The sequence below is a fragment of the Vigna unguiculata genome, chromosome 4, assembly GCF_037176805.1.
Source record: "Vigna unguiculata cultivar grain cowpea cultivar isolate G323 ecotype 2 chromosome 4, ASM3717680v1, whole genome shotgun sequence".
In the NCBI taxonomy this organism is placed as follows: domain Eukaryota; kingdom Viridiplantae; phylum Streptophyta; class Magnoliopsida; order Fabales; family Fabaceae; genus Vigna; species Vigna unguiculata.
The window spans coordinates 11,039,552-11,062,016 of NC_140795.1; the positions used below are offsets into that span (position 1 = coordinate 11,039,552).

General features: G+C 37.2%; 1 protein-coding gene across 8 annotated transcripts in view; it reads left to right on the plus strand.

Moving 5' to 3' along the window:
• Positions 1 to 21,662, plus strand: part of CSTF77 (Tetratricopeptide repeat (TPR)-like superfamily protein) — a 50,898-nt gene extending 29,236 nt beyond the window's left edge. Inside the window, exons 17-24 of one of the 8 annotated variants that reach the window (XM_085672159.1) lie at positions 2,334 to 2,393; positions 8,546 to 8,692; positions 10,240 to 10,306; positions 10,375 to 10,470; positions 19,377 to 19,469; positions 20,033 to 20,284; positions 20,532 to 20,545; positions 21,132 to 21,662. In XM_085672159.1, the coding sequence (XP_085528285.1) occupies positions 2,334 to 2,393; positions 8,546 to 8,692; positions 10,240 to 10,306; positions 10,375 to 10,470; positions 19,377 to 19,469; positions 20,033 to 20,284; positions 20,532 to 20,545; positions 21,132 to 21,422 (1,020 nt within the window). In that variant the 3' untranslated portion in view covers positions 21,423 to 21,662. The other 7 variants (XM_085672160.1, XM_028068642.2, XM_028068645.2 and 4 more) reach the window with 7 other exon arrangements.
• The last annotated feature ends 803 nt before the right edge of the window (positions 21,663 to 22,465 follow it).

Here is a 22,465-nt window from a genome sequence, read left to right on the forward strand (position 1 = left end):
GTTCAATCAGACGAGCAAGACAGTCAATCGCACAAGGCAATGCGGACAAAGAGGAAAGACGAAAGCGGAATCACAAGAAGGAGTGGATCAGATCTGTGAAAAAAAGCTCATGATACCATCTTAGATTTATGAAAGAGAGAGAAAAGAGAGAATAAAGTGAACAAATGGAACAAATTTTATTAACGTGTCAACACTTTAAGTGTGTGATACAATATTGTATTTATAGAGAACTACACATGTGGACAGCTGTATACAGAAATTGACAGTTGTACACTAACACCATCAACATGGCTAAACTTTCCAAACCAGGTCCTAGGAGATTGTTTTAGGCCATATAGGGATTTGTGAAGACGACATACCATCCCAGAAGACTCCCCCTGAGCAACAAACCCAGGAGGTTGCTCCATATAGATTTCTTCTTGCAAATCACCATTGAGGAAAGCATTTTTAACATCTAGTTGATAAAGAGGCCATTGTTGAAGAGCAACCATGGCGATAAATAAACGAACAGAAGCCATATTTGCCACGAGGGAAAAGGTATCTCCATAATCCAACTCAAAAATTTGAGTATAGCCTTTGGTCACAAGACGAGCATTGAGGCGATCAATAGTACCATGAGGTCCAACTTTGATAGTAATCACCCACCTGTAACCAACAATAGATTTTCCAGACGGTAGCGGGACCAGTTCCCAAGTTTCACTGTTATGAAGGGCACTTAGTTCATCTGTTATGGCTTGACGCCAACCAGGATAGGCTAAAGCTTCCCGAATAGTTTTTGGAATGGTCATAGAAGAAAGAGAGGAAAGACATGTATAAAAAAGGTAATGACAATCGATGATAACTCAAAGCAATATAATGGGGAGAGGGATTATGGGTAGAACGCATACTTTTTCGCAGGGCAATGGGAAGGTCAGACTCAGGTGTCAAAGCCGGAGGAGACAGAGTAGTTGGCACTTGATTGGAGTCACATGGTGGTGGTTGTGATTGGTTTCGGCGACTATAAAGCTGAAGAGGTGGTGGAGGAGAAGCTAACTGTGGAGCAAGAACCGATGGTGAAGAAGACACAGTAAGAGGGTCACAAATAATAGGAACATGAAAGGTACTAGGAGAGGTTTCAGGATTGGATGAAGTTAGAGGTGAAGATTGACTCTTAAAATAAAGGGAGAACTCATCAAAGGTGACATCTGCAGACACAAAATAATGGTTAAGAAAAGGAGAAAAACATTTGTATCCTTTTTGTGATCTTGTAAACCCTAAGAAAACACAGTTATGTGATCTAGGAGAAAGCTTGTCAAGACCAGGACTGAAATTACGAACAAAACATGTAGACCCGAAAATTCTTAGAGGTAAGGGATGAAAAAGTTCATGAGGGAATAAAATGGAATGAGGTATGTTATTCTTTAGAACCGAAGAAGGCATACGATTAATGAGATAACAAGAAGTAAGAATAACATCAACCCAAAAATGTTCAGGAACTTCTCCATGAATTAAAAGAGTGAGTTGTTTCAATAAGATGTCTATTTTTACGTTTAGCTACACCATTTTTTTGAGGGGTATAAGCACAAGAAATTTTATGCAGAATACCGTGAGAACCCATAAATTGTTTAAAAGAATGAGAAAGATATTCAAAGGCCATTATCACTGCGCAAAACTCTAATAGAAACATCGAACTGAGTTTTAATTTTGTTGAGAATAAAGAAGATAGGGATTGAGATTAATCTCCCTTGTGTATAAACCACACATAGGGTAATCTATTTATAATAGAGAGAGGTACAAGTAAAAAGAGTAACTGAAAATAAAAAGATTAAATAGAAGATATTGTTTGATATTGTGGTTATCAATATCTAACAATATCTTAATAATATCAAACTATATCTAACAAATTTCATTAGAAAAAGATTGAAAGATATGGAATAATTTCGAACTATGTTTCATCAAAAATAACCAAGTACATCTGGAATAATCATTAATGAAAGTAACAAAGTATTGAAAACCTAAAGTAGACTTAACGCGGCTAGGACTCCAAATGTCACAGTGAACCAAGGCAAAAGGGGATAGGATACATGTTAAAGAAGAGAGAAAGAAGAGAGAGATACATATTTTTAAGATTCAAACGAAATCTATGAGCTAAAACCCAAAGGTAGGCTTACTAGAAAACCAATGAATAGTGTAGTACATTTTTAAATTGAAATGCATAATTTTTTTCCGATATTATTCCACATGTTTGATTCTATGTTAATTTTTGCTTATAGTTTCTGAACTCATTTAATAGGAGAATTCAAGAGATTGTTGTTTACTGGTTTTTAATTTATATTTAATTATTCTTATTGTAGGTCTGGAAAAAGTTCACCCAGTTTGAGCAAACCTATGGGGATCTTGCGAGCATGCTGAAGGTTTCTTCAAATATATCATTATATAGTATTCTCCTTGCCATCACAAATTTTTTCTTCAATGTCTGTCTCATGTGCATGATTTGTGTTGAAATAAAAGAAAGAAAAACATAACATAAATCCTTAATATGTATTGAGCACGTACGGTTATGCATTTATAAATAGATGGGAATAAGCATTTTACATGTAATAATTAGTGTTGAATATAATGAAAATAGGATTTGAAATTAATCTCCTATGTGTATAAACCACAAATAGGGTAATCTATTTATAATAGAGAGATGTACAATTAAAAAAAGTAACTAAAAATAAATAGAGTAAATAGAAGATATTGTTTGATGTTGTGATCAACAATATCTAACAATATCTTAACAATATCAAACAATATCTAACAATTAGGATTTTCCAATTGTTGCACTTGAGACTGAGACTTTAAAATATGAGTAGTGGACCACAGTACCACTCTCTTCCTCTTGTATTTATAGTGAAGCAAGCACGTACATATGAAAAGATATGAAAAGACTACTCTAAGATACTAGGCATGATTACATGCAATAGTAGATATGGCAGTAGGTAGTTTCCCACACTCAACACCCTACACATAGGGTTAATGATACAATAGGTATAGGTAATAATTCTAACACTCCCCCTCAAGCTGGAGCATACAAATTGTATGAACCAAGCTTGGAACAAATGAACTCAATCCGAGGTCCCCTTAATGACTTGGTCAACACATCTGCAAGTTGGTCATTTGACCCAACGAACTCAGTACAAATTTCCTTGGTCATCAATTTTTCTCGGACAAAGTGGCAGTCAATTTCTATGTGTTTAGTTCTCTCATGAAACACTGGATTTGATGCAATGTGGAGAGCAGCCTGGTTGTCACAATACATCTTCATGGTCTGAATTTCACAGAAGTTAAGCTCTCGAAGAAATTGCTTTACCCATATGAGTTCACACGTGAGAGACGCCATTGCCCGATATTCAGCTTCAGCGGTGGATCGAGCCACTACATTTTGCTTCTTACTTTTCCAAGAGATAACATTTCCTCCAAGGAGGACACAATATCCCGTAGTAGAGCGTCTGTCAATAGGAGAGCCTGCCCAATCAGCATCACAGTACCCAGAGATTTGAACATTGCCTTTATCTTCATATAGCAAACCTTGTCCTGGAGCCTTCTTGAGGTACCTTAAAATACGGATGATGGCATTCCAATGTCCAAGACATGGAGTCTGCATAAACTGGCTAACAATTCCAACTGCGAAAGATAGATCAGGCCTCGTAATAGTGAGATAAATTAACTTTCCAACGAGCCTCCTATATCTCTCTGGATCGGAGAATAATTCGCCTTCTACTGTTGTTAACTTCTGATTCGGGTCCATAGGACTCTCTACTGGTCTGCAGTCAATCATACCTATTTCTTGTAATATATCAAGAGCATATTTCCTTTGAGAGATTACAACTCCATCTTTTGACTGAGCTACTTCAATGCCCAAGAAGTATTTGAGGCTTCCGAGATCCTTGGTTTGAAAATGTTTACACAGGTGCTCCTTCAGTTGAGATATTCCAGTAGTATCATTTCCTGTAATAACAATATCATCAACATATACTATTAGGTAGACACATTTCCCAGGAGAGGTATGTTTGTAAAAGACTGAGTGATCTGCCTCACTGCGTCTTAACCCAAATTTCTGAACAATGGAGCTGAATTTTCCAAACCAAGCTCGTGGTGATTGTTTGAGGCCATATAAAGATCGATGCAATTTGCATACCATACCAGACTCCCCCTGAGCAACAAATCCAGGAGGTTGCTCCATGTAAACTTCCTCCTCAAGATCACCATGAAGGAAGGCATTTTTGATATCCAATTGATGAAGAGGCCAGTGACGAATTGCTGCCATTGCAAAGAAGAGGCGAATAGTAGTCATCTTGGCCACGGGAGAGAAGGTGTCACAATAGTCAAGGCCATAAACCTGAGTGTACCCTTTTGCAACCAATCGGGCTTTGAGTCGATCAACCTGACCATCAGGGCCAACTTTAATTGCATACACCCATCGACAACCAACAGCCTTCTTACCCAAAGGGAGGGGCACGAGCTCCCAAGTATGATTGCTTTCAAGAGCCTGCATCTCTGCAATCATGGCTTGTCGCCATCCAGGATGATCAAGTGCTTCATTCACATTTTTGGGAATAACAACAGAAGACACTGAGGATAAAAGTGAACAATAGGAAGGCGATAATCGGTGATAGCTAAGAAAATTATAAATGGGATGTGGATTTCGAGAGGAACGAGTACCTTTTCTGAGAGCAATGGGCCAACCTGAATCACCTTCATCAGGAGTCGTGGGATCAAGAGACGAGGGAGAAGAATCTGAAGTAGGGGATTCACCATGTTCTTGAACAACTGGACTATTCGTCGGCGTCCTGTGTTGGAGAGAGTCAATAGGTGGAGATGATGGCTCAGGAGGACTTTGGTCGAGACTTGGAGGGACAGGGACATTGGAAATATTGTACTCAACCACGGGAATAGGAAGGACCTGCTGGATGACATGGACATCTTGAACAGATGGAGAGAAGTAAGGGGTCTGTTCAAAAAATGTAACATTGGCAGACATGTAATATTTCTTGGTTTCAGGAGAGTAACATCGATACCCTTTTTGAAGTCGTGAATAGCCCAAGAAAACACATTTGAGAGAGCGAGCAGAAAGCTTGTCTAACCCGGGAGACATGTCATGAACAAAACATACACAACCAAAAACTCTAGGAGAAGTGTGAAAGAGAGGATTGTCTGGAAACAGAATGGAGAAAGGGACCTTATGATTGAGAGAGGAAGATGGCATCCGATTAATAAGAAAACCTGCAGTTAAGATGGCATCTCCCCAGTGATGGACAGGAACGTTGGCACTAAGCAAAAGGGTACGAGCAGTTTCAACTAAGTGTCGATTTTTTCTTTCTGCTATACCATTTTGTTGTGGCGTATGAGGACAAGTAGACTGGTGCAGGATACCATGGGAACTCAAAACATTAGAAAGAGCAGACGAAAAATACTCTTTGGCATTGTCACTTCTTAAGATTTTAATTACTTGACCAAATTGATTCTTGATTTCATTCAAAAAGGATGTGAAGAGGGATAATAATTCAGAACGATCTTTCATAAGATAAACTTAAGTACATCTCGAATATTCATCAATGAAAGTAACAAAATACCTAAAGCCAAAAGATGAGACACGACTAGGTCCCCAGATATCGGAATGGATGACAGAAAAACTAGAAGTACACTTTGATTGAGATCTTTTAGGAAAGGTAGATCTAACATGTTTTCCTAGTTGACATGACTCACATTCTAAAGTCTGGAGACGACTAAGTTCAGGAAACATTTTCTTTAACTTGGACAGGTGAGGGTGACCAAGCCGATCATGTAACATTTTAGGATTGGGGGCTGCAACACAGGACACACGTGGACGAGATCCAAAATGGTATAATCCGCCCGCTTCATATCCTTCTCCAATCGGTCTCCCCGAGCCACGCTCCTGTATAACAAAAGATTTGTCATCGAAGGTTACAGAGCAATTCAATGTTTTGGTTAACTGACTTAAGGAAATTAAATTGAAAGGACAATTAGGGACAAAAAGGACAGATTTTAGATTTAAGGACGGAGATAAGATGGCTTGACCGACTCCCTTTGAGGATGTTTTAGAACCATTTGCGAGGGTTATAAAATGAGATTTTTCTTGGAATGAAATGGTTGAGAACAAGGAGGTATTACCAGAAATGTGATCAGATGCACCAGAGTCAATTACCCATGAATTGTGACCTTCCATGGATTGAGAGATGCAAACAGTTGATGTACTTGGAGCTTGAGATGACTGTGCCAAGCTGTTGGATTTGAGGCGTAGGTACTCTTGATACTCGTCCTCAGTGAACTTGGAGTCAGTAGTCTCTGCCTGGGAGACATTGGCTGTTTTGGCAGGAAATCCATATAAAGTGTAGCAGTTTTCTTGGGTATGACCCATCCTTTTACAATATGTACACTGAGGACGCCCACGACCTCCACGTCCACCCCCTCTAGTTCCACGACCTCCTCTTCCTCGGGTGGCAACCATGACAGATGGTTCCATTACAGCAAGAGTTTCTGGAGTTTGAAGAGTTGGAACACGTATCATGCGGGAGATCAAAGTTTCCATGGAAGGAACCTCATGAGAGGTCAAAAGCTGATCTCGGATATGATTAAAGTCTGGGTGTATAGCGCGGAGGATCATTACCATATAGTACTTGTCAAGCTTTTTCTTCATTTCATCTAGAGAGTCGACTTCCAAGAACATTCGAAGTTCTTCCACAGCAGCTTGAGCGTCATTCATGAATGACATCATATCATGGTTAGTCATTTTCATAGATGCCAACTTGTTCGCCGAATCATAGAGGCGTTGAATATCATTTGCATAGATATTCTGAGTTCGCTTCCAAAACGAGTGGCAAGTTTTGAAGGCCCGTAGGGACATCAAAAGTCGTGGTTCCACCGATTGCCACAATAGAGCACATAGTTGGAAATCCGCTTGTTTCCACTGTTCAGCTTTTTCAGACGGTACGTGGCTGCCATCTTTCTCAAGGTGTTCGTGGTGTCCTTGACCGAGAAACCACATCTCGACGGCAGCGGACCAAGATAAGTAATTTTGGCCATTTAGTTTCTCGGACGTAATGCAGGGGCTTCCAGAGAATGAAATAGCACTCCCAGTTCCTCCAGTGGCCATGATAAAGAGAAAGGATCTCGGAAACAGTAAAACAGTGACGAAAACAGTGAAACAGTGACAATTTTCGACTTCGAAAGGGACGATTTCCACAAGAGGTGCTACTGAACTTCACCGGAACAGAGATTTGATGGTCAAAACGGATAGAGGAGGCTCCGGCGACGGCGACGGAGGTGGCGCGACGACGAACTGGCGACGGGAAGGCGGCGCGTGAGCGGCACGCGCCTGCCTGCAGCGAACAGAGAAGACGCGCGTGGAGGCGCGTGGCGACGGCGCTGCCTGCGACACCGGCGGGGTTGGCTGTCGCGCGGAGAGGCGGTTCAGATCCGGTGGTTTCCGGACGGAACTGCGTCGGTGGACGGTGGCGGACAGCGGCGGAGGACGCAGACAGTGGCGAGAAGTTGTTTGACAGTGTTGGGTAGTTCAGAAACGAGGTTAACCGAACTTAGACAGCCGCGGACAGCGGCAGTGACTAACGGCGATCAACCGCGGACAGCGATGACGGACCAGCTGAGACAGAAACCAGAGCGGGATCGACCCGCTCTGATACCAACTTGAGACTGAGACTTTAAAATATGAGTAGTGGACCACAGTACCACTCTCTTCCTCTTGTATTTATAGTGAAGCAAGCACGTACATATGAAAAGATATGAAAAGACTACTCTAAGATACTAGGCATGATTACATGCAATAGTAGATATGGCAGTAGGTAGTTTCCCACACTCAACACCCTACACATAGGGTTAATGATACAATAGGTATAGGTAATAATTCTAACAGTTGCTACCTAGTAACCCCTAATCATTTAAAAGTGTTGAGAAGAAAGAAAATAGGGTTTGATATTTATCTCCCTTGTGTATAAACCATACATAGGGTAATCTATTTATAATAGAGAGAACTACAATTAAAAAGAGTAACTAAAAATAAATAGAGTAAATATATTGTTTGATATTGTGATTAACAATATCTTAATAATATCAAATAATATCTAAACAATATCTTACAAAAAGAATAACCTTGAACGAAATGCATACTTTGTTACCTTTGTTAATGGATTGACAATTAGCAGACATTAACCCATCAGGCTTTAGAAAAGGGCTAGAGACCATTTGAAAGAATGAAAGTAGCTGTTTTTTCCTTTTCTATCTTTTCCAAATCAATGCTATGACTGGGACTAACAAAACTTTTTTGCCAATGTGTAACAATGTAGACTTTGGTTCTGATATTTCTAGAAATAAGTTCTTGAGGGTGGGAAGAAAATGCTTTTAAAATCATGTCCATGATATGTACCTTTTCTAAAAAATTCTGATGAGTGTACTTTTGTATTTGTTTATGACTGTAGAATGGACTAAACATGGTAGGGCAGTAATCAGCCTGTAATTTATGATTTATCCTTGTCAAATTATATAGGTTGAGCAAAGAAGGAAAGAAGCACTTTCTGGAGCTGAAGATGGAACAACATTAGAGAGTTCCCTGCAAGACATTGTATCACGGTACAGTTTCATGGATTTGTGGCCGTGCTCTTCTAATGATCTTGATCATTTAACTCGGCAAGAGGTACAATTCACTTATATATTTTTTGGGATAAATAATGTCCTTGCGGTCAGGAACTTACTCTCCAATAAGCTTAAGACGTTTGATGAAGACTCACAAATGGTTTTTATATCTAATATGGCTCATCACTCAAACACCTTTTAAGCTTTAAGGTAGACAATACCTAGGCCCACCATATACTGTGTGGAAATTCAACCTTTACTAATAATGCATCAAGAATCAAGCTCTTGATCTCTGTCTTAGAGGCTTTGATACCATACCTGGAACAAATTATCCCACAAGACTTAAGTTGTTATGTGAAGGCTGACTGATAAATTTTTATTTAGAACTTGTCATTGGCTGTGCCTTTTTACCTTTGGTTGTGCCTATTTAGTAAATGGTCTGGAGGAATTATTAAGTATCTAGATACAAATGCGAATTTTGGACTAAAGCATTTGAATAAGGGATGTTTGTGTTCAAATGCCTAATGAGTTTAATAAAATTAAAGAGAATATTCTCTATAACATACTAGTTTTTAATGTGTTCTGATCTTAGGCTTCTCTCGCCATATTGGAAAATCCTGAAAGCTAGCTCATGAGATGAGGGTTTTTCCCTATCCACATTCTTTTGGTCATATTGGTAGTCAATGTTAGATATACCAATATTATGAAACCAGGACTAGTCTATGATTGTACTCGCATGTTGCACATTGTTAACAAGGGAAATTGATCGACCTTCGCATTTTAATGACAGTGCTTTGATCCTTTCAAATTGAACCAACCTGTTGAACTCTATCCCTATATTAATATTGTGCATATCATCAAAGACGTCAAATCATGAATCACTGAGTCATTTAATAAAAGTGCTTTGATCCCTTCATATTGAACCAACCTGTTGGACTCTATGATCATCTAGGACACAAATCATGAATCACTATGTCAAAATATTAAATCTTGAATTGTTAATTGTAGGGTTAAAATATTGAAAAGTAACTCAGTCATCACATAAATGATGTTGAGTAACAATGTTAAATTAGGTATTTACAAAAGAACTTATTATATGTCTTTCAAAACAAAATCATGCATGAATGACTGTGTGAAGCTTCTATATCAGAGAACTGAAAACAGAGTGAAATTCTGTGGTGTAGTGAACAGAATTAGTGATGAAACTGTGAACCCCTTGCTTTAGAGGAATGAATAAAAGTAGAACATCGGGATATTAAGTATTTAATTATACTCCTTCAATTTCTTTTTTGTATTTTAAGCGTCTATAACTTTTCAATTTCTTTTACTGAAATGGTTAATAAAAATTAATGAAAAGCTAAATTTTGTAATTTGTATTGTGATGTGAAATCACAATTGACTTACAATTCATCCCAGGATACAACTTCATTGGCTTGCCCAGTCGTTGCAATTTGTGTAATATGGAGATTGCAAATGATTAAATTTTATTATGATGATTGTATTAGTCGTCATCAAACCTACTTGTTTTCCAAAATTAGCCTGCCTCTCTTGAAATTGTTCTGTGTTAGTGTTCTATACAGTAATTCATTTTCATTTCTATCTCTTCAGTGGCTTACCAAAAATATCAATAAGAAAGTGGAGAAGTATATTTTGGCTAATGGGACGATTGTTACAGGTACTGATTATATTCATTCAAACATTTGGTTTTTACATATATATGGTGAATACTATATGATAGTGCAGATAAAACATCTATGGCAAACATTTCAACTGCATCCCCAAAGATCGTTTATCCCGATACTTCAAAGATGGTGATCTATGATCCAAAGCATACACTTGGTACATCCTCCTATTCAAATTTTGATTACTTTTTCGTAATAAACCTTTTATAAAGTTACAGGAATGATGTGGGTTTAATCCCACCCACACATACTCACATATATATATATATATATATATATATATATATATATATGTGTGTGTGTGTGTGTGTGTATGTATGTATGCAAGGTTGTCAAATTCAAGAGTTTACGTAAACTTGTGAGAGTCCGGTGAACTCGGATCGTAAACTCGAATTGTAAAATCGTAAGAGTTTACTTTAAAAAAAAAATATTAAAATATTTATAAATAATATAATAAAATATTCTTATATGATATTATAAATAAACTTTTATATTGAAATATTATTAATATTATTAATTGTTAGTCATATTGTATTTTTAAATAATTTTTATATTATTTTAACTATTTTTTACAATAAATTTAATTAATTATTCATATCATATTCAATATTTAATATAATACAAAAATGTCTCTTAACTTTTTGTATGCAAATGTTTGAGCCCAATGATTTTGAGACCTAAAACCCAGCAGAAACCCTACAAAATTTATCTTCCATGATGACTCCTTACTAACGCAGCCAAGTTATGAGCAAGTGCAGCAGGAAGGTCGCAGACATGATTAACCATGATCGTGAGTACCCACAAAGGCGAGCTCCCACAAGAAAGAGTCCAACATGTACATAATGGAGAGTGCTTTAGAAGAAGGAATGAAGAAGGGGCTGAATCAGAAAACACTCATACCCTAATACCCAAGAGTTTTTTCCACATATGCGTTCCAAAAGACCGTTTTTGTTTGAATGTTTTTTCTTATTGAACTCGCTAAATCGTTCCAAACTCGCAAGTTTGACCGAGTGAACCAAATCTACATTCAATTTTACTGAGTTCACTCGAAAGCAAACTCATTCACTCGAGTGAGAAACGAGTTTGCTTTCGAGTTAACTCGGAAGCCATGAGTAGGAACATAAACTTGTCCGAGTTAATGAGTTAACTCACAAGTTTGATAACCGTGTATGTATAAACGAGTTTGATAACCGTATATGTTAGTATGGTGAATGTATAAGATAATTTCTATTATTTTGTTCAGTTGCCATACTGTTGCTATATTGTTTCGTACAATTGTTAGTTAATGGTATTATAAACAAAAACGTGACTCCTATAAATACTCAGCTTGTACACCTTCACCATTAAGTCAATGGTAAGAAATCCAGTCTCTTGTTTGACGCTTCTACACGTCGCGCTCTTCTTTGTTTGAAGAGCGTTGGTTCTATTTATTCCTTGTTGTTCGACACTTCCACTAGTTCTGATATGTTGATTGTGTCTTGTCTACATCCGATTGTCGCTTTTTCGTGGTCAACCGTTGTGATCTGTTTCAATCGCAGGCGTTCTCTTTTCTCCAGCTCATCTTCTCTTCTCGAGCAGTTCAATCGGTGGTTTTGATCTTCGTTGTTTCATTGGCAACTTCGTCTTCTCTCTTTTGACGGTTCTTCGACTCTTTGTTCTGCATCAGCGCTGCTCTTTGATTGGTGACTGTGTTCTTCCCTCGCACTCCTCTGCTAAGTAGGTTTCATTGGAGACTTTCTTTGTCGCTATGTCATCAGCAAGGCGACTTTGTCTTCTCCTTTCTGATAGTGGTTCGCCTCTTTGTTGTGCTTTGATTTGTCTTGATTCACGTGCTTTGTTCGTTTACGTGCTTTTTTTATTCGTCATGGCTTCCCTGCCGTTTCCTAATTCGATTGCTGGGAAATTAGATGATTCAAATTATTTACAATGGAGACAATATGTTGAACCTATTATTAAGTCACACAAGTTACAGAGGCTTGTTAATCATTTTGTTCCTTCTTGTTTTCTCATTGAAAGTGAACACATCACTTTCGCATATTCAATTAAATAGGTCTGACTATTTCATATCCCTAGTGGAGTCACCATCTATCGCAACCTAAATTGCGACGGGACAACGAACTTAAAAATAAATTAATTTGAAAAAAAAGATTTGAAGTCGCCACCATAGTTTATTCTGGAAAACTATGGAAAACCATAAAAATACTATAAATTATGCGAAAACCAAATTTAGGGTTCGAGAGTCGGTTACGCATAAGGAAGGTATTAGCACCCTACAACGACCACCCAAAGGCGGTACTTTTAATTAAATTTGCAAAAGAGATGTGTTTATTTCATAATATTTATTTTTCCCAAAAATAAGAAAATAAATTGAACAAATATATATTTTTAGTGAAAGGGACCCGACAAGGGTTAAAACTTTGGTCCTACGTAGTTCTTTATAAAACTATTTGAAAATGATTTGGAAAACCTTTTGATTTTTGGGAAGTGCACCTGACAAGGACTTGTTCTGCTCCTACGTATCTCTATTCACAATGGAGAATCAAGGATCACCCTTCCCTACAGTTGTCTCATTCTAAGCCTGCCTTTGTCAAACAAGCCTACACTGACCTAATTTGGAAGGCTGCTATGTAGTAGGAGTATGATGCTTTGTTAAGTCAGAAAACATGGAATCTAGTTTCTCTGCCACATGGGTGACAAGTTGTTGGTTGTAAATGGGTGTTTAGAGTCAAGTAAAATGCAGATGGCTTTATAAACAAGTACAAGGCCTGTTTAGTTGCTAAAGGATTTCATCAAGTTCATGGTTTTTATTTTCATGAAACATTTTAACCCGTAGTTACGCCGGTCACTATTCACATTATTCTTACTATTGCTATTTCTAGTGGGTGGAAATTGTTTCAGCTTGATGTTAATAATGGTTTCCTCAATGGACTTTTGGATGAAACTGTGTACATGCAGCAAACCCTAGGATTTTTTGTTCCTAACAAGTCCTTGGTTTATAAGCTAAATAAAGCTGTTTATGGGCTTAAACAAGCTCCAAGACAGCTACAAACAACTCTACATCATCTTGGGTTTTTTACCAGCACTTGTGACACATCTTTGTTCATTTTTCAGTGTGGGTAGGACATCATTTATCTTCTTGTTTATGTTGACGACATTATTATTTTTCGCAGCACCTTAAATCTAATTTAGATAGTTACTACTCAGCTTCATGCCACCTTTTCTCTTAAACAGCTTGGTCAGTTAGACTATTTTCTTGGTCTTGAGGTCAAACATTTAGTTGATGACTCTCTTCTTATGACTCAAACGGAGTATATTCATGACTTATTCATGACTTATTCATAAAACTCACGTGGCAGAAGCTCATGCCATCTCTTCTCCAATGCTCTCCACCTATAAACTATCCAAACAAGGCGCTGATCTCTTCTCAGATCCTACTGTAAGGCCCACTTATATTCTAACCCTTTATTTTAAGGACTGCCCCCAAAGTCTAATGGGCCTAAGGGCTGACCCATAGGGTGTTCAAGACTCCTAAGGCAGCCAAACCCCTCTCACTTTTGCCTTTTTTGCAAAAACAGTGTCTCACTTCTCTCTTTTGTTCCCTCACAGAACCTCTGCTAGGGTTTAGCCCTTAGCCCTCTTCAAGCTAGCTCAAACCAGATTTTCTACTCCACGTAAGTCGATTCCAACTCATGCTCTTTCTCCATTCAGTTCAATCTTCGTAGTTCCAACTAGGGTTTGTCGTAGTGAACTCGCTTTAAACTAGTTCCACTGTTTTTCAGCTCTCAAAGCTACTCCTTGAGCCTAAGCGAAAGGAGCTCGCCTGAGCGAGAGTCCCTCTCGCCTAAGGGAAACTTTTTTGCCTGAGCAAGAAGCTGGGCGAGAATGTGGCTTGCTCTGTTGTTTCTCTGTTCTCAAATGTTGACCCTATGTTTGTATTGATCTTGCTTTTAAAGTATTAATTGGGTGATTATGTATGAATGAGATAATCTATAGTCTGCGATGGATGAGTTTAACATGATTTAGGCATGCTACATGTATGGTTGGCTTCATGGATTGAGAATAATGAGTTGGTATGGATTTGATATGGAATATGAATGAGAATTGGTAATAAAGGTTGGCATAAGACTTATATGCGTGATAAGTATTACTTGGTTGGTGGAATATGATTCGTATGTGGTTAGGACGTAATTCCATGAGCCTCTAGGTGAGACTTTATGATGGTGCCTTAGTTGGTCGGGACGTAATTCCATGACCCCTGTTAGTAGGAGTTCATGGTGGTGTCCCATCTATATAATTTAGTAAGGATTCAAGGTAAAATTGCATCCTGACACTCTAAGGAGTCAGTTAGTCTCACATAGAGCGGACTGACTCTTGTGGTGAGAATAGCAGGAGGCCTAAAACTTATTAAGGGCTAACCTTGTGTGTGGGGTTGAGACATTGTAAGACTTGGCTCGGGGGTGAGCAGCTCGATAGAGTAGGGAATACCACCACAAGTGCAAGCATCTGCTGAATCCGACTAAATTATATGTATCCGGATGAGTCGTGTTTGAGTCCTAGTGTATTGTGTGCAAGTCATAACATGATTGGCTGATATATATACCTATTGAAATATGAAAGTTGTGTGTGACAGTATGATGAACTATTTTCTACTCTAGCTTACCCTTTTGCTCGTTTGTTGTACGTTCTGTTTGTGTGGTTTTCTCTTTTTGCGATGATCATCAATTTATGTGAGTAGATGCGAGAACTCCCCGTGGTCAATAGGGAAACGGTGACTCCGCTGCTTAGCATCTCTAGGATGGACTCTAGTTTTCTTTTAGGGGTAAGGCCCATGTATTGGCTTACCTTGGGATTTATTTGATTTACTGTCACCCTCTTATTTCACTTTGTATTTGGCATCGTGGTGTGCCTAGTTTTTCTTTTGTCTTCTTTTGAACAACTGTATGGAGTGAGGTTTATAGTCCAAGACCGTGCTATTATATTATTCTGTGTGACGCCTCTTTAATTAGGGTCATTAATTAAATGGGTTGTTACACCTACACTCTATAGATCCATAGTTGGAGCTCTCCAGTATGCTACTTTTACTAGACTAGAAATTAGCTTTGTTGTCAACAAAGTATGTCAATTCATGGCTAATCCTCTAGACTCTCATTGGGTTGTGGCTAATCCTCTAGACTTTGTTCCATGGGCTTCATTTTCAGCCTACTCTATTGTCTTAGCCGGTCTCCCTAACAACATTTTGTGATGCTAACTGGGCCTCTGATGTGGATGATCGTCTCTCTATTTCAAGCGCTACTATATTTCTTGGCCCAAATTTAATTTCTTGGTGATCTCGTAAACAAAAGGTTATAGCTTGTTCCAGCACCGAGGCTGAGTATCGCAGCTTAGTTCAATCTTCTACTGAGCTTACGTGGATTTCTAAACTTCTCATAGAGTTGTGTGTCTCCTTTACCACACCCACTCTATTTTTGTGATAATCAAAGTGTTGTCTCCATTGCCCATAATCCTATTTTTCATCATCGCACTAAGCACATGGTGATAGATGTGTTCTTTGTGCGTGAGAAGATTTTGGCTCAACTGCTCTTCATTCTACATATTCCAGCTCTTGATCAACATGCAAACATTCTCACTAAGTCCCTCTCTTCAAATCGTTTGGTTGTTCTTCATGACAAACTCGTTGTGAAGAATTTTTGTGATGATTCTTCCCATGGAGTTTGAGGGGGGCTGTTAGTATAGTGAATGTATAAGATAGTTTCTATTCTTTTATACAACTGTCATACTCATGATGTATTATTTTGTACAACTATTAGTTTCTGGTATTATAAACAGAAACGTGACTCCTATAAATACTCAGCTTGTACACCTTTACCATTAAGTCAATAATAAGAAATTCTCTCTCTCTCTCTCCCTCCCTATATATATATATATATATATATATATCATAATTTAGGGTAGAATTGTTCAATTTATTATTCTGAGAATACAATTCCTATATACAAGGATAAAAACCTATTTTAGGAAGTATAATAATAGCACGTATACAATCAAATCCCTATGATTCAGGGATACTATCTTACACTGTAATTATCACATGCTAAATAAGGAAATAATAAAACACAAATCCTGACAGAATTAATACAAATAATAAAACATTCTAACACTCCCTCTCAAGCTGGTGAATAAGTATTTTCCATTCCTAGCTTGGAATCAATACTCTCAAAATTGTTGTTGTTAAGCCCCTTCGTTAGAATATCTGCAAAGTTTTCTTGTGAGGAGACATATGGAGTGCAGTTCAGACCACTGTCTAACTTTTCTTTGATAAAATGATTGTCAACCTCAATCTGTTTGGTTCTATCATGTTGCCCTTGGTTCATCCAATTTTATCCTTAAGTCTTCCAAGATGATCTCTAGCAAGAGTAGTTCACATATCCCTTGTGCCATTGCCCTAAACTCTGCTTCAGCACTGATTTGGCTACCTTGTTCTGTTTTTTACTCTTCCAAGTCACAAGATTCCCTCCAAGGAAAGTGAAATATCCCATAGTTGACCTCGTATCCACAATTGACCCTACATAGTCTGCATCTGTATATGCTTCCAGACTCACATTCCCATTTCGTTTAAACAAAATTCCTCTGCCTGGAGTTCCCTTCAAATATTGCACAATTCTTAGTGCAACTTGTAAGTGAACCTCTTCGGTTGATGCATGAACTGGCTAACTAGACTCACAACGAATGCAACATCAGGTCTTGTGGGAGATAAATATATCAGTCTACCAACTAGCCTTTGATACATTTCCTTGTCCACTACAGTATCTTCTTGGTGCTTCCCAATTTCATGTTTGGGTCAATTGGTGTACTTGCAGGCTTGCATGCTGTCTTACAAATTTCTTTTAACAAATTAGTGATGTATTTTTGTTGAGATATGAATATTCCCTTTTTAAAATGGGTCACTTCAATTCCCAAAAAATACTTCAATTTTCCCAAGGTCTTAATTTCAAAGTTCTTGGCCAGATGTTGGCCTAACCGTTGTTGCTCATCCTCATCATCACCTGTCACTATAATATCATCCACATAAAACCACTACCATTGTTACTCCCCTTGACTTTGAGTGTTTATTGAACAGAGTGTGGTCTCCTTGACTTTGTTTAAAGCCCAGACCTATCATAACTTTAGAAAACCTTCCAAACCACACTCGTGGTGATTGTTTTAGCCCATACAATATCTTTTTTAGCTTGCAAACAGTGCTGGCAGTTGTTTTTCCACCATATCCAGGGGGCAATTCCATGTAAATCTCTTCTTCAATTACTCCATGAAGGAAGGCATTTTTAACATCAAATTGTTGCAAGTTCCAATCATAATTAGCTGCTAGGGATAATATCATCCTAGCAGTATTTATTTTTGCAACTGGAGCAAATGTTTCCATGTAATCCACTCCATATGTTTGAGTGAATCCTTCAACTACTAACCTTACTTTGTACTTCTCAATGGATCCATCAGTCTTGTATTTTATAGTATATACCCACTTGCACCCTACTGGCTTTTTCCCATTTGGGAGAGCAACCAAATCCCAGCTACTATTATTCTCTAATGCTTCCGTTTTGGCCTTTTAGGCCTCCAATCTTTGGATCTCAAAGTTTAGTCACTTTTGTGTTATATTAAATAAATTCACTCACTTTTGTCTTATATTAAATGTGATATGTATAACTAATTAAATTTATTTTAAAAAACTAGTTAGAAAAGTATAAAAAATATTTAAAAATATATAATATTATCAACTAATAATAATAAATAATAATAGTTCAGTAAAAAAATATAAAACTTTATTTATAATATCATATGATAGTAAATTATTATATTATTTATAAATATTTTCTTATCTAAAGTAAACTAGTTTATGATCTGTGTTTACATAAACTCTCGAGTTTAAAAACCTTGGTGTGTATTTCTGATGTTAGAACATTAACATTGCTTGGTGGAGTTGTCATGCTTATATCAATCATAGGGATTCCTATAAATAAGACAACAAGCTTTGGTGGTGGTCGTGGCAACAGTAGAGACCGTTCCGATGACGAGAATGGTGGAAGCTCCGACAACGGCTTCGTGAAAAGTCCAGCAATTGCTTGAGCAAAGGATTGGTAGTGGCTCTACCATGTGGCAGATGGGGCACGACAACGAAGCCCAGCAATTGCTTGAGCAAAGGTTTGGTAGTGGCTCTACCATGCGGCAGATGGGGCACGACAACAGTTAAAGGAAATGGGTGCACTTCAGGCAACCCTAAAAAGAACTATATCTAAGACGACAAAGAAAAAAATGCACTAACTTGAGAGGATTTTATTCAAAATCGATTCATTTGAAATACTACATTAACCTCAATATATAGAGATCTTTGACCTTAAAGTAATAATTACAAAGAGATCTCTAGAACCTTCTAATAGCTTCTAGCAATTTCTAACAACTTCTAGTAGAACACTTTGTTAGATATTGTTTTATATTGTTAAAATATTGTTAGATATTGTTACTCTTTTTAGTTGTATCTCTCTCTATTATAAATAGATTACCCTATTTGTGATTTATACACAAGGGAGATTAATCTCAATCCCTATTTTCTCTATATTCAACACACTTAATATCCTACTAACATCACTTTAGATTTCTCTTTCATCAGGAAAATCCTTGTCACATGAGTGCAATCATGAATAAAGTGACAGACCATTTAGTGCTAGATGTACTAGAATTTGATGGACATCCTCGTACATCAGAATGAAGCAATTAAAGAGAACATTACAAGGAGAATATGTGGCACGATGAAACTAACATACATCACACTTGAATAACTCAACAATCTCTTTCGAAAATAAAGGAAACACAGACTTAAGAATGTAAAATGACATATGTCCTATATGACAATGGAGAAATGAAATGACAAATCCTCAAAGTATTGTTTCATTTTTCTTTTAATTCAATATTATTTCATTTTCCTCACTGAACAATATGGAAAAAGGTAGCTAGTTAATTTTCCTATATGCTACTACACCTGAACTCATGACTTTGTCTTTATCCAATATCCAGGTGCAGGTGCTGGAACTAATGCATTTGATGAAATTCTGAAAGCTACACCACCTGCCTTGGTAGCATTTTTGGCAAATCTACCAGCCGTTGAAGGTACTTTACAAATTTCTTTTAAATGATTTCTTATCCATTTTACTGTATGTATTTTCTGGAATTTTATGTGATCTGTCATCATTTGTTGAAAAGCCAACTAGGATGAGTTTTACTTCACCAGCCAATATGACGAGGTAGTTTATGTTAATGCTCCTTTTTTTTTCTTTGGTTCTTTAATTTATTTCTTCTTTCATCCATATTGTCTATTTCCCTAAGAATATTATTATTACAGAGTTTAAGCAATGCATTTCTGGAGTTTCTGTAACCATGGACCATTTCGTTCTTAGATTGTCAATACATTGTGCTATCTACTGAAACTGCCACTGAAGTTTTTCCTGCAGGATATTATTTGATAAGCTTTGATGAATGTTCCATGAATTCTCTTGGTTTGTGGTTCATAAAATATATAGTTTTGATGGATTATAGAATGTGGAAGCTAAGTGCTTGGTTAAGGAAAAAAATTATATACGAACCTATTTTTCTGGGCTTACCACCACAACTACCTTTGTTTCTTGATTATTTGTATCTGAATGCAGTTGAAAAATATGGTTTGAATTTTCCAGGCCCAACACCAAATGTGGATATTGTGCTATCAATTTGCTTGCAGAGTGATCTACCAACAGGACAAAGTGCGAAAACAGGAATTTCAACACAAGTGCAAACTGGGAAAGCGGGGATTCCATCACAGTTGTCAGCAGGTTATGCTCCTGCTACTAGTGAACTTTCTGGTTCAACCAAGTCTCACCCTGTTCCAAGTGGTGTGTCTTTGAAACCAGGAAGTAATAGACAATATGGGAAAAGGAAGGAATCAGACAGTATGTGCATCATCTATCTAGGATCTTATACTTATAAATACATTATTGTTTGTTCATTTTAATTTATATGTGTGCAATTTACTTATGTAGAGTTGTGTGTATTTGACCCATGCGGTGTGACTATTGGAACATCTCTGCAATATGGAATAACCTTACTCTCAATTTTACTCTCAAATCCAATAATTGAAAATGAAGTTATCTCTAGAAAGTGGGAGGTTTGAATAGAGCTATACAACTGTCATTGCAGACTTTTGCAACCAGGTCTATCAAACACTCATAGGTGGTAGTCCAATAATTTTTCAAATAAGTTCATACAACCTCTCTAAATTCTTTTTCTAACGGGTAAGTGTTAGTGTACTGTTATTACTTGTTAATGTACATCTAATAATTAGTGGTCAACTATGCTGTGGTTGACCATATAGTACAGCTGTACTCTGCGTTTATGTTTTGTAATATAAATATATACATGTACAGTTTCAGCATAAAATTTTTATGATGAACAATCAAAATGTCAAGCCTTCCTAAATATATGTATATGTTCATATTGTAAAAGCGGTTGACTTAGTTGGGGTAGACCTTCTTGCCTTTATTCAATATCCCATAGCATGTTGACATAGTTGGGGTAGACCTTCTTGCCTTGATTCAATATCCCATAGCATGTTGGAAAAACTTGATGTTGAGTTGCTGGTTGACAGTACATGTAAACTCTAAACCACCAATAATACCTAAATTGCATTGTCCTAGTTTTCTAATGTGTGTGTGCTTGTACTCTTAAAGCTTTCTTTATGTTTTTAGTCCAAAGTTAAGTTTCCCTCATCCTGACATTTGTGATTGTAAAAATGTTTAGGGCAAGAGGATGATGATAGTACTACTGTTCAAAGTCAACCACTTCCTCGTGATGCTTTCCGGATACGACAGTATCAGAAAGCTCGAGCCAGCAGTGCTTCTCAAACGGGATCAGTTTCATATGGAAGTGCATTTTCTGGCGATTTATCTGGCAGCACTGGTTGATAAAATATTTTTAAGCATTTATTGGAGGCTTTTTATAAATTTTAAAATACCTTCCATCAGCTCATATATCACTATCTTTTTGCTTATAGCGTTATGCTTAAGTTATGAACATTGTCATGTTTACTAAAGTTATCTGACAATGCAAAAGGACTACAATTTTTGCATGAGTATATCCGCTGCTTTTGGGAGGTTTAATACTTCGAAAAAACATGAACTTGCATGGAAGAATGATTACTTGTCTCTAATTGCTAGAGCAGAGATTGGTCTTCTGAAACTATTTTTCCCGTGTAGGAATGATTTTCCAATATGTCGATATTAGAATTTGTGCCAATTATATATTAATGACAATTTATCTATATTTATTTTATGATCATGATTTGCACCATACTGTAATCTTGTGCGTTACTTTTGACGACGTAGTGTTGGTGTTGATGATATTTTAGCTTTTCTTAATATGATGTTTAAGTGAAGAAAATTTTAAAAAAATTCTCATTAGATATTAAGATAACTAAATGATTGTGTAGATATGAGGGTGCATTTCCAAGAATTTAAAAGACAAAATAGAGTGCAATTAAGCAACATGAAATTGTAAATGGATGAGTAGAGGGCAGGGGTGTGAAACACAAAGCATAAAATAAGCAAAAACGTGAAATGAGTAAAAGATGGAAGAAAAGATAGGGGAAGGGAAGAAGACGTGATCACACACCACTTGGAATACCGAGTCACCCAAGATAGGTAATGTCACCACTTGAGTCTAGAAACTCAAGATAAGACTAGAGAAGAAGACGGTCAAAGAAGAGAGTTATGCTCACAACGTAGTCAAATATATGTATATAAACACTCATTCAACCATCTTACAAGAGGTAGAGGTTTCTTTATATAAGTAATGGGAGGGGTATTTTAGCAAATACACAAAGAAGGACTTCTAGAAGGTATGTGGCCCTAAAAGTGAAAGCCCAAAGGTCACCTAGGAGGCACACTCCTTGTTTTCCAAGTTATTCATGCGAAATTGACCTTCTATATGGTCAACCACGCCTCCTCTTAGGTCTTTTGGTCGCTCCATTCTTCTTGGGCCAAACCCACTCCTCTTCTCCTCTCCAAAGGAGCGTACATCCTAACAAGTGTGTAGTAATATATACTTTTTATCATGAAGTTCATTCACATATTATA